The sequence below is a fragment of the Nicotiana attenuata genome, chromosome 2, assembly GCF_001879085.1.
Source record: "Nicotiana attenuata strain UT chromosome 2, NIATTr2, whole genome shotgun sequence".
NCBI lineage: Eukaryota > Viridiplantae > Streptophyta > Magnoliopsida > Solanales > Solanaceae > Nicotiana > Nicotiana attenuata.
The window spans coordinates 31,059,183-31,071,184 of record NC_031990.1 but is presented as its reverse complement, the minus strand read 5'-3'; the positions used below and the strand labels follow the sequence as shown (position 1 = coordinate 31,071,184).

Genomic DNA, 12,002 nt, shown 5'->3' with positions numbered 1-12,002 from the left:
ATCATAAACTTGAAGTTAAAAGCAAATAGTAAAAAACAAGAATTAAGCAGACAAAAAAGATGAAGGGAGTTGCAGTAGTAACTTTGTTAATGGTGCTAGCTTTGGTGAAGTTAGGGGAAGCCATTAATTGTGGCCAAGTTGATGCAACATTGGTGCCTTGTGTACCTTACTTAACACAAGGTGGAGATCCAACAGGGCCATGTTGTGATGGTGTGAAAAGACTAATAGCAATGACTCCAACCCAACAAGATAGGCAAGATGCTTGTGAATGTGTTAAGACAGCTGCTGCCCGCTATACTAATCTTAAACCAGATGCTGCAACTAACCTACCATCACGCTGTGGTGTTACAACCAATATCCCCATCTCTGCTACTACTAACTGCAAAAGGTATGTATTCACGTTTATATACGTTTGATTATTTTTGTGATTGCATGAGTTTAAGTTTTATACACCGATAGTATTAGATCATTTGTAAAGTAATTATGTGTATTAAACTACACCTGATAATTTAAAAGATTATATAATGTCAATGTACTACAACAAGGACAATAATAACTCACCAATATCGACAAACAAGTTGGAGTCGGCTCGATGAATTCTCACTAACCATATTGCTTAGCTTCATTCAAGCTCATCTCAGTCTAATATTATGTACAAAATAAGAATAAATAAAAATAAAAGATACTAACTTTTCGTGGAAATATAAATCTCAGATATGACAAACACTCTAAGAAAACATTAGATGGAAAATAAACCTAATTAACATGACCAAAACCTAAAATATATATCTTCCGTTATGTCCTATTTTTGAATTTTGTTCTTTGTCTAGAATTTTTATCTATCGTTATTATTGTTTACGTTGCATTGGTTTTAGCCATTTTAGCTGGTTTCTGACTACGCTCTCTTTATTTCTAACTTCTTGCAGCATTCCTTGAGATCATGCAAGGATCTAATTATGCAACAGAAATAGTATGAGAGGAAGCTGTTATCAATGCAATTTAAGTTGAAAATAATGAGTGCAATAGTTGTACTCAAAGTTTCTCTCCTATTTGTGTATGCATGTATTAATATTACAAAAGTAAATATGATCTATGCTCTTTGTTATCTCTTACTCTTTCCCCATCGTGCGATTATCTTTACTACTGTTATTATCATTGTTCTTTTCGCATTTCCCCCCCTTATTATTTTACTAATTAATAACCGGTATTACTAACTATACGGTTACCATTTTCATCTTTTTACCTTATCATCTAAACCGAAGCTCTTGTCCAGATTGCCTTCATATTGATCCACATGTACATAGTTTTATTTTTAATACCGAAAGTTTCCAAATGGCATGTAAGATATATCCAAGTGATTCTTTTGCCCTTTGGGCTAGCTAGGAAATAGACAATAATATTATTATTTCCAAATTTTATTTTCGGATAAATATTGACGATCAATGAATAAAATACGATAAGCTAATTGAGAAGAAGGGGATAGTCTGGACTATAGGATACATCACAAAGATCAACCTTTTCTCTCTTCTTCTTCTTTGGCCTCATGGAGGATGTTCTTAGAAAACTATGTCACTAGAGTAGTCTTCAGTTATATTAGCATTACAAATTTTACTGATTAATAATACTAAAAAATTTAAGTTTGATTACAATCTCAAAGTCAAACCTATATATAAAGTTTAAATTCTAGATACGTCTTTGCATGCGCACTCTTTTCGGAGGCTTGCTGAACGCTCATACTATAGTGTATAAAAGTTTCCCTCGCGTAACGAGCTGGAGTTCCTGTCAATTGACTCAAGCTCAATGCTCACAATCATTGCAATTAACAAGAAAAAAGCCCAACAATTAAGAACTAATAGCTTATTTTTTAAAAATGATTGGCTGTTTGGATTATTAGGCATTTGAGAAAAGAAAAAAAGAAAGAAAACAAAGATTAATTTATTGGGTGTACATGTTGGCCAAACACTCCAATTGTTTAGGGATCTACTAATTTCAAAGTGCTAATCATTCTATCACAATCTTTCAAAAGACTACATAGAAGATATGTACATGTTGGTGAAATTACAAGTAATTACGGTTAAAAAATAAGATGAAGAAAAATAAATAAATATTCTTCAGGTTGAGGCGCGGATATCTCGCTCTCTTCAAGGAGATTCAAGCCCACTGCGGTAGCATCTTCACATGTCCTGCAGTAATACTCTTGGCTTGTCCCTTCTAGGATACAACAGCCGACAACGTCGTATGACTCGAACAAACTCTGGACAAGTTGTTGAATCCAAAGCTCCACCAAAATGAACACCTTACTTCAACAAAAATAATATTCTCCATTGTAGAGAATAAGTCGGAGACTTAGATTTCTCCTTCTCTTAACTCTCTTTTTCACTACACCAAGTTCACTTTTTTCATACACACTACCATATTTTCGCATCTACAACACGAGGAAGAAACACCACTATTTATAGGTGTAGAATCTCTTCCATGAAATGAATAATAAGACAGTGGGATAATAAAATAGTAGAACATGGATTGGTGGTTACAAAATATAAGCTTTAGCGGGTAATTAGTGGTAGATCATGGCATTAGTGGTTTCAAGAGTTACACTAAAATAATGACCACTTTCTTGTCAATTTATAACCACTATCTCACAAGAAATAATGCACTTTAATATTATAATTTTAATATTATAATGCACAAACACCAACATTTCCCACTAATTTAATATTAAAATAAGAGAGTTTACCAGTTGAAGGGAGACTATTATGCATAATGAATGTGTGCTCTGCATTGAACCTCCACTTAGTAAAATAGTGATCTCTACTCCAGAGTCAGTAGTGGTCTCAAACTTGAACTATGACTGCTTTAGGGAATAAAGTATCGCTGCTTACACATAATAATCAAGGTGTTGACAAGAGCTATATTAGCCAGCACATTACTGTCACGACTCGAATTTCCCACCGTCGGGATCATGATGGCGCCTAACTTTTCAAAATGCTAGGCAAGCCAATAGATAAAGATCTAATATGCTAACCATTATCCAAGGGAGTGAATAATCAATAATTAAACCAAAACAAGGTAAAGAAGTGCGGAAATTTATAATAATCCAAAAACTAATACACGACTACCCAAAATTTGGTGTCACAATCCACGAACTTCTAAGAGTCACTACAAATACTGGTTTAAAGAAAATACATCTGTTCCTCGAAATAAAAGAAAACAGGGAAACTAGGATAACTAGAAGGGGACTCCAGGTGTGACGACCCGGCCCGTCGTCACGTGAGTTACCGCCCCGTTTCCCATTTTTCTGCTTCCTTATGTTTCATTATAAGAGTCTTGAGAAAACGAGTCGATTTGGATTGGTTTTGGATGGAAATGAGACACATAGTCTATTTAAGGAAGGGTTATTTTGGAAAAGTCAACCGGATGTTGACTTATGAGTTAGAGGGCTCGGATGTGAGTTCCGGTGATTTGGTTAGCTTCGGGGGATGATTTTTGACTTAGGAGTGTGATCGAAATTTATTTTGGAGGCCCGGTGTAGAATTAAGCTTGAATTGGCGAAGTTAGTATTTTGGCGAATTCCGGTTGATAGGTGAGATTTTGATCCGAGGGTCGGAATGGGATTCTGAGAGTTGCTGTAGCTTCGTTAGGTGATTTTTGATGTGTGTGCAAAATTGCAGGTCATTTGGAGGTGTTTTGGTCGGGTTTTTGATCAAATGCGTAATTCGGAAGTTTTAGAAGAACTTAGGCTTGAATCTGATGTAATTTGATGGTTTTGGTGTTAATGGTGGTGTTTTGATGATTGGAGCAAGTTTGAATGATGTTTTAGGATGGTTTGACACTTTTGGTTGAGGTCCCGGGGGCCTCGGGGTGATTTACGATGGTCATCGGGATGATTTTAGACTTGGTGAAATGCTGGTTTTGCTGGTATCTGGTGTTTTCGCATCTGCGGAAGAAGGGCCGCATATGCGGTTCCGCAGATGCGAGGGGTTGGTCGCAGGTGCGAGTTCCTGAGGAAGGGGCTGTTTCCGCAGGTGCGGTCATGGAGCCGCATCTGCGATGCCGCAGATGCGGTAGTTTTGTCGCAGAAGCGAAAAGGTGTGACTTTGGTAATTCCGCAAAGCGGACAAGCATCCGCAGAGGCGAGGTCCGCATATGCGGATAGAGGACCGCAGAAGCGGTGGTGGGATTAATGAAGATCCGCAGAAGCGGTAGCCGCAAATGCGGTAATGGAACCGCAGATGTGAAAATCACTGTTCTCAGAAGGGTTTTAATGCTCATTTTGTTCCGCGAGTTTTAGTCCATTTCCACCATTTTTGATCGACCTTGAGAGCTCTTGGACGAAATTTGAAAGGGGATTTCGACTAGGTGTGATTGGAGGTGAGTTCCTTGGCCTAAATACATGAATTAATGGTTGAATTTACATTGAAACCTGTGGAAATTCATCAAAAGAGGGTAAAGCTAGGGCTTGGGAATTTGGTATTTCAAATTGGAATTTGAAGGGTCAAATGGACTCCGATTTTGGTAATTTTGATATGCATAGACTCGTGGTGAGATAAGGAACCCGGTGATGTTAATTTTCTGATTTTTCGAGAAGTGGGCCCGGGGCTCAGGTTTTGCCAATTTCGTGAATTTCGATATTTTTCGAGTCTTTTCGATTGGGTTATATTCCCTTAGCCAATTGTAATGTATTCGTTGTGGTTTTGGCCAGATTCGACGCGCGAGGAGGTTGATTTGCGAGGCAAGGGCATAGCGAGCTAGGATTTTGGCCGGCTTGAGGTGAGTAATGATAGTAAATGATATCCTGAGGGTTTGAAACCCCGGATTTGCACAACGTAGTGCTATATTGAGGTGAAACACGTGCTTAATGTCGAGCGCGAGGTTGTTTACTACTGGGGATTGTGACTTGGTCCGTCCCGTTTGATATTTTACCACATATTTGACTAAGCTGATTTGGTTTGGGCTTATTGCCATGTTTTGGGCTTAATGCCGATTACCTGAATCCTTCAGGGATTGTTATCACTGTTTCATCACTATTTTGATACGTTATTTAAACTCAGTCCCTATAATTATACTGTTTTGCAAAATTAGTCGCTTTAATTGAATTCTGAGATTTTAATGATATTTTCACTGCTGTTTGGGCTTAGATCTATTATTTTATTGATGCCCGAGGGGCTTATGATGTTTCTGGACTGAGTGAGGCTTTCAGGCCTCGAGTGTATTGTGAGGAGGCTTTCAGGCCTCGAGTGTATTGTGAGGAGGCTTTCAGGCCTCGAGTGATATGTGAGGAGGCTTTCAGACCTCGAGTGTGATGTGTGAAGGCTTTCAAGCCTTATGTTGATATAGCTTGGGCCGTAAGGGGCTCCTCCGAAGTCTGCACACCCACAGTGAGCGCGGGTACCCATGTGATATGATACTGAGCCCGAGGGGCTTATATTATGCTGAGTGACTGATACTGAGCCCGAGGGGCTGATACTGTTCTGAGTGATTGATACTGGGCCCGAGGGGCAGATTTCTACTCACTATTTACTTGTTGTTTTACCTGATTTACCTGACTTTAAAAGGACATTTCATCCGATTCTTTACTGTTCTACCGTTTTACTATTTTTACTGCCTGATGTAGAATTGCTTTGTGCAGTTATGTGTTTTCATGCCTTCGGTTATTATTTATTATTATTACTCACTGGGTCGGAGTACTCACATTACTCCCTGCACCATGCGTGCAGATACAGGCATAGCAGAGTCTGCACCTGAGCGCTGATTCTTTCCAAACCAGGCAGCGAGTTGGAGTGACGAGGTAGCTGTTGACGTCCGCAGCCCCTTGTCTTCCCTATTTTATGTCTTTTGAGTTCCTTTAGATTATTGTATCAGATATTTTATTTCGTAGACTCATTACGAACTCTGTAGTAGCTCATGACTTGTGACACCCTGATTCGGGCTGTGTCGGGATGGTTCCCTTTTGCTAATGTCGCTGTTTCCTTTTTATAACTATTTATTATGCGTTTTGGATTTATAAATGTTAAGTAATGGTTAAAGAAATGATTCCGTTGATCTGGCTGGCCTTGTCTTCACGAGGGGCGCCATTACGGCCGGGTTTGGGATTTGGGCCGTGACAAGTTGGTATCAGAGCCTAGGTTACTAGGTCTCACGAGTCATGAGCTAGTTTAGTAGAGTCTCGTGGATCGGTACGGAGACGTCTGTACTTATCCTCGAGAGGCTGTAGAACCTTTAGGAAAACTTCACATTCTTGAAATTCTTGTCGTTCGAACTTGTTGAACCGAATACTAAACTTCTCTTCATTCTATTCTCTCACAGATGGTGAGGACACGAGCTACCGGACGTGACGGACGACCACCCGTGCCACCTACTGAGGCCACCAGAGGCCGTGGACGCGGTCGTGGTCGTGGCCGAGGCAAAGGAGCGAGGGCAGCACCTATTGATCCACCAGCTACCCCAGTTCCGGATCAGGCTCCAGCAGTACCAGTCCAGGCACCAGCTGTGCCCATAGTGATTCCTGGCCTTCAAGAGACATTAGCTCAGATCTTGACAGTGTGCACGAACCTGGCTCAGGTGGTTTCAGCCACTACAGTAGCAGCAGCTACTTCACAGGCCGGGGGAGGCAATCAGACCCCCACTGCTCGCACCCCTGAGCAGGGTGTGCAGGGACTACAGACTCCAGAGGCACCTCTAGCTCAGCCAGTTGCACCAGTGCAGGAGTTCAGGGTTCCAGCTATGCTCGAGCATGAGCAGCGTCGTCTTGAGAGGTTTGGTAGACTCCAGCCTCCGACTTTCAATGGTGCTGAGGGCGAGGATGCCCAGGGTTTTCTCGATAGATGTCAGCGGATGCTTCGTACAACAGGGATTCTTGAGTCCAGTGGTGTGGCTTTTACTACTTTTCAGTTTACTGGGGCTGCCTTCACATGGTGGGAGGCGTATGAGAGGCGTAGGCTGACCGGTGCAGCACCTTTGACTTGGCAGGAGTTCTCCACTCTCTTCTTGGAGGAGTATGTACCGCAGTCCCGCAGAGAGGAGCTGCGCAGGCAGCTTGAGTCGCTACGGCAGGGAGATATAACTGTGTCCCAGTACGAGATGAGGTTTTCAGAGTTGGCTCCTCATGCCATCTGGATGGTTCCGTTAGACCGTGAGCGGATCAGGAGATTTGTTGATGTCCTTAACTACCACCTCCGTGTTCTTATGACTAGAGAGAGAGTATTGGGTGCTTCATTCGAGGAGGTGGTTGATATAGCCCGAGAGATCGAGGCGGTTCGCCGTCAGGATCGAGAGGAGAGGGAGGCCAAGAGGCCTCGAGGTTCTGGCAGTTACAGTGGTTCTCCTTCGAGGGGCCAGTTCCAGCAGGGTCGGGGTCGTTCTTTCAGGCCCGCTCAGTCGGCTCGTCCCGAGTATTGCCGGGCATCATCAGGTCGTGGCCATCATGGTTCTCAGCAGAGTCAGCCTTCACTCAGCGCTCTTCCAGCATAGAGTTCATCTCATGCCCCGTCTGTTCAGGGTTCTTCTAGGCCGAGTGCATCAGCTAGTCACTCCGGCGCGAGGGGTTCCCTTCAGTCCCAGTCCCCAGCACCTGGGAGCTGCTATGAGTGTGGAGAGTTTGGACATATGTGGAGGCAGTGTCCTCGTCGTGCTGCTAGCTCATCTCAACAGAGGGGTCAGCCCTCGTTTTCTGGTCCAATTTCTTCAGCACCCGCCCCGCCAGCTAGGGGTGAAGGTTAGGCAGCCAAGGGTCGCCCCAGAGGTGCAGGTCGATCGGGCGGTGGTCAGGCTCGCTTTTATGCTCTTCAGGGCAGGACAAATGCTATTGCCTCGGATGCTGTTATTACAAGTATTATTTCAGTCTGCCAGAGATATGTCTCAGTCTTATTTGATCCCGGTTCCACCTATTCTTATGTGTCCTCATATTTTGCTCATCATTTGGGTACGTCCCGAGGGTGTCTTGCTTTACCTGTTCATGTATCTACCTCGGTGGGCGATACTGTTGTTGTAGACCATGTATACGGTCGTGTTTGGTTACTATTGGGGGTCTGGAGACCCGAGTTGATCTGTTGCTATTGAGCATGGTGGATTTCGGTATTATTTTGGGCATGAACTAGCTATCTCCGTGTCATGCTATTCTAGACTGTCATGCTAAGAAAGTCACTTTGGCTATATCGGGTGTATCGAGGATCGAGTGGCGTGGTATGACTAACTATGTTCCCAGCAGGGTGATTTCATTCTTAAAGGCCCATCGTATGGTTGGGAAGGGTTGTCTTTCATATTTGGCATTTGTGAGGGACGTTGGAGCCGAGACTCCTAGCATTGATTCTGTCCCAGTTGTGAGGGAGTTTTCCGATGTTTTTCCTGCAGACCTGCCGGGCATGCCACCGGACAGGGACATTGATTTTGGTATTGACCTGGTGCCGGGCACTCAGCCCATTTCCATTCCGCCATATCGTATGGCACCAGCGGAGTTGAAAGAATTGAAGGATCAGCTTCAGGAACTCCTAGATAAGGGGTTCATTCGGCCTAGTGTGTCACCGTGGGGTGCACCGGTTCTGTTTGTGAAGAAAAAGGATGGCACCATGAGAATGTGCATTGACTACAGGCAATTGAACAAAGTAACAGTGAAGAACAAGTATCCCCTACCCCGCATTAATGATTTATTTGACCAGCTTCAGGGAGCGAGGGTGTTCTCCAAGATTGATCTCCGTTCGGGCTATCACCAGTTGAAGATCAGGGATTCGGATATTATGAAGACTGCTTTCAGGACTAGATATGGGCACTATGAGTTTCTTGTTATGTCCTTTGGGCTGACTAATGCCCCAGCAGCGTTCATGCATTTGATGAACAGTGTGTTTCGGCCGTATCTAGATTCGTTCTTTATTGTTTTTATTGATGATATTTTGGTGTACTCGCGTAGCCAGGAGGAGCACACACAGCATTTGCGAGTTGTATTGCAGAGATTGAGGGAGGAGAAGCTTTATGCAAAGTTCTCCAAGTGTGAGTTTTGGCTCAGCTCAGTAGCTTTCTTGGGGCACGTGGTGTCCAGCGAGGGTATTCAGGTCTACCCGAAGAAGATAGAGGCGGTTCAGAGTTGGTCCAGACCGACCTCAGCCACGGAGATTCGTAGTTTCCTTGGGTTGGCAGGTTATTATCGCCGGTTTGTTCAGGGATTTTCCTCTATTGCATCGCCCTTGACCAAGTTGACGCAGAAGGGTGCTCCATTTGTATGGTTGGACGAGTGCGAGGAGAGCTTTCAGAGGCTCAAGACAGCTTTGACCACGGCTCCAGTGTTGGTTTTGCCATCAGCTTCAGGCTCTTACACTGTATATTGTGATGCTTCGAGAGTTGGGATCGGATGTGTATTGATGCAGGAGGGTAGAGTCATTGCATATGCTTCTCGCCAGTTGAAGCCCCACGAGAAGAACTACCCTGTACATGATTTAGAGTTGGCTGCTATAGTTCATGCTTTGAAGATTTGGAGGCACTACTTGTATGGCGTATCTTGTGAGGTATTCACCGATCATCGCAGTCTTCAGCATCTGTTCAAGCAAAAGGATCTTAATTTGAGGTAGCGGAGGTGGCTAGAGTTACTCAAGGATTATGATATTACCATTCTGTATCACTCGGGGAAGGCCAATGTAGTGGCCTATGCTTTGAGCCGAAAGGCGGTTAGTATGGGGAGTTTGGCGTATATTCCAGTTGGGGAGAGGCCCTTTGCAGTTTATGTCCAGGCTTTGGCCAATCGGATGGTGAGATTAGATATTTCGGAGCCTAGTCGGGTGTTGGCTTGTGTGGTTTCTCGGTCTTCCTTGTATGATCGCATCAGAGAGCGCCAGTATGATGATCCGCATTTGCTTGTCCTTAAGGACAGGGTTCAGCATGATGATGCCAGGGATGTGACCATTGGTGATGATGGCGTGTTGAGGATGCAGGGTCGGATTTGTGTGCCCAATGTGGATGGGCTTCGGGAGTTGATATTGGAGGAGGCCCACAGCTCGCGGTATTCCATTCATCCGGGTGCCGCGAAGATGTATCAGGATTTGAGGCAACACGGTGGAGGAGGATGAAGAAGGACATAGTAGGGTTTGTAGCTCGGTGTCTCAACTGTCAGCAGGTTAAGTACGAGCATCAGAGGCCGGGCGGTGTACTTCAGCGGATGATCATTCCAGAGTGGAAGTGGGAGAGGATTACTATGGATTTTGTGAGTGGTCTCCCTCGGACTTTGAAGAAGTTTGATTCGATTTGGGTGATTGTGGACCGGCTGACCAAGTCCGCGCACTTCATTCCAGTATGTACTACCTATTCTTCGGAGTGGCTGGCAGGGATCTTTATCCGGGAGATTGTCCGATTGCATGGGGTTCCAGTGTCTATTATCTCAAATAGGGGTACTCAGTTCACTTCTCAGTTCTGGAAGACTTTTCAGCGAGAGTTGGGTACACAGGTGGAGTTGAGCACAACATTTCATCCTCAGACAGATGGACAGTCCGAGCGTACTATTCAGATATTGGAGGACATGTTGCGTGCCTGTGTTATTGATTTTGGAAGTTCTTGGGATGGTTTTTTGCCGCTTGCAGAGTTTGCCTACAACAACAGTTATCAGTCGAGCATTCAGATGGCTCCGTATGAGACGTTGTATGGGAGGCGGTGTAGATCTCCTGTTGGTTGGTTCGAGCCCGGTGAGGCTAGGCTGTTGGGGACAGAGATGGTCCAGGATGCCTTAGAGAAGGTGAAGCTGATTCAAGAGAGGCTTCGTACAGCTCAGTCGCGTCAGAAGAGTTATACGGACCGGAAGGTTCGAGATGTGTCTTATATGGTTGGTGAGAAGGTCTTGCTGAAGGTTTCGCCCATGAAGGGTGTTATGCGGTTTGGGAAGAAAGGGAAGCTGAGTCCGCGGTTTATTGGACCTTTTGAGGTACTCAGGAGGATTGGGGAGGTGGCTTATGAGCTTGCCTTGCCACCCAGCTTGTCAGGCGTGCATCCGGTATTTCATGTTTCTATGCTCCAGAAGTATGTTGGGGACCCGTCTCATGTATTGGATTTCAGCACTGTTCAGTTGGATGATGATTTGACCTATGATGTGGAGCTAGTGGCTATTTTGGGTCGTCAGGTTCGAAAGTTGAGATCAAAGGATATAGCTTTGGTGAAGGTGCAGTGGAGAGGTCGGCCCCGGGAAGAGGCTACTTGGGAGACCGAGCGGGAGATGCGGAGTAGATACCCTCACCTGTTTGAGACTTCAGGTATGTTTCTTGACCCGCTCGAGGACGAGCGTTTGTTTTAGTTGGGGAGGATGTGACGACCCAGCCCGTCGTCACATGAGTTACCGCCCCGTTTCCCATTTTTCTGCTTCCTTATGTTTCATTATAAGAGTCTTGAGTAAACGAGTCGAATTGGATTGGTTTTGGATGGAAATGAGACACATAGTCTCTTTAAGGAAGGGTTGTTTTGAAAAACTCAACCGGATGTTGACTTATGAGTTAGAGGGCTTGGATGTGAGTTCCGGTGATTTGGTTAGCTTCGGGGGATGATTTGTGACTTAGGAGTGTGATCGGAATTTATTTTGGAGGTCCGGTGTAGAATTAGGCTTGAATTGGCGAAGTTAGTATTTTGGCGAATTTCGGTTGATAGGTGAGATTTTGATCCAAGGGTCAGAATGGGATTCCGAGAGTTGCTGTAGCTTCGTTAGGTGATTTTTGATGTGTGTGCAAAATTGCAGGTCATTCGGAGGTGTTTTGGTCGGGTTTTTGATCAAATGCGTAATTCGGAAGTTTTAGAAGAACTTAGGCTTGAATCCGATGTAATTTGATGGTTTTGGTGTTAATGGTGGTGTTTTGATGATTGGAGCAAGTTTGAATGATGTTTTAGGATGGGTTAGCACTTTTGGTTGAGGTCCCGAGGGCCTCGGGGTGATTTACGATGGTCATCGGGATGATTTGAGACTTGGTGAAATTGCTGGTTTTGCTGCTGTCTGGTGTTTCCACATCTGCGGAAGAAGGGCCGCATATGCGGTTCCGCAGATG

The 12,002-nt window shown here is 44.4% G+C and overlaps 2 protein-coding genes across 2 annotated transcripts; both read left to right on the top strand.

Annotated features, from left to right (window-relative positions):
• On the top strand, positions 1-1,112 carry LOC109222904 (non-specific lipid-transfer protein A-like). Its single transcript, XM_019387194.1, has 2 exons — positions 1-388; positions 927-1,112. The coding sequence occupies exons 1-2, from the start codon at positions 60-62 to the stop codon at positions 934-936; spliced, it is 339 nt and encodes a 112-aa protein (XP_019242739.1). The 5' UTR covers positions 1-59; the 3' UTR covers positions 937-1,112.
• LOC109222902 (RNA-directed DNA polymerase homolog) lies at positions 8,571-8,990 on the top strand (the record flags this gene model as incomplete). The annotated part of the gene is made up of 1 exon (XM_019387193.1): positions 8,571-8,990. A coding segment is annotated over exon 1 (420 nt), but the record flags the coding sequence as incomplete, so codon positions are not given.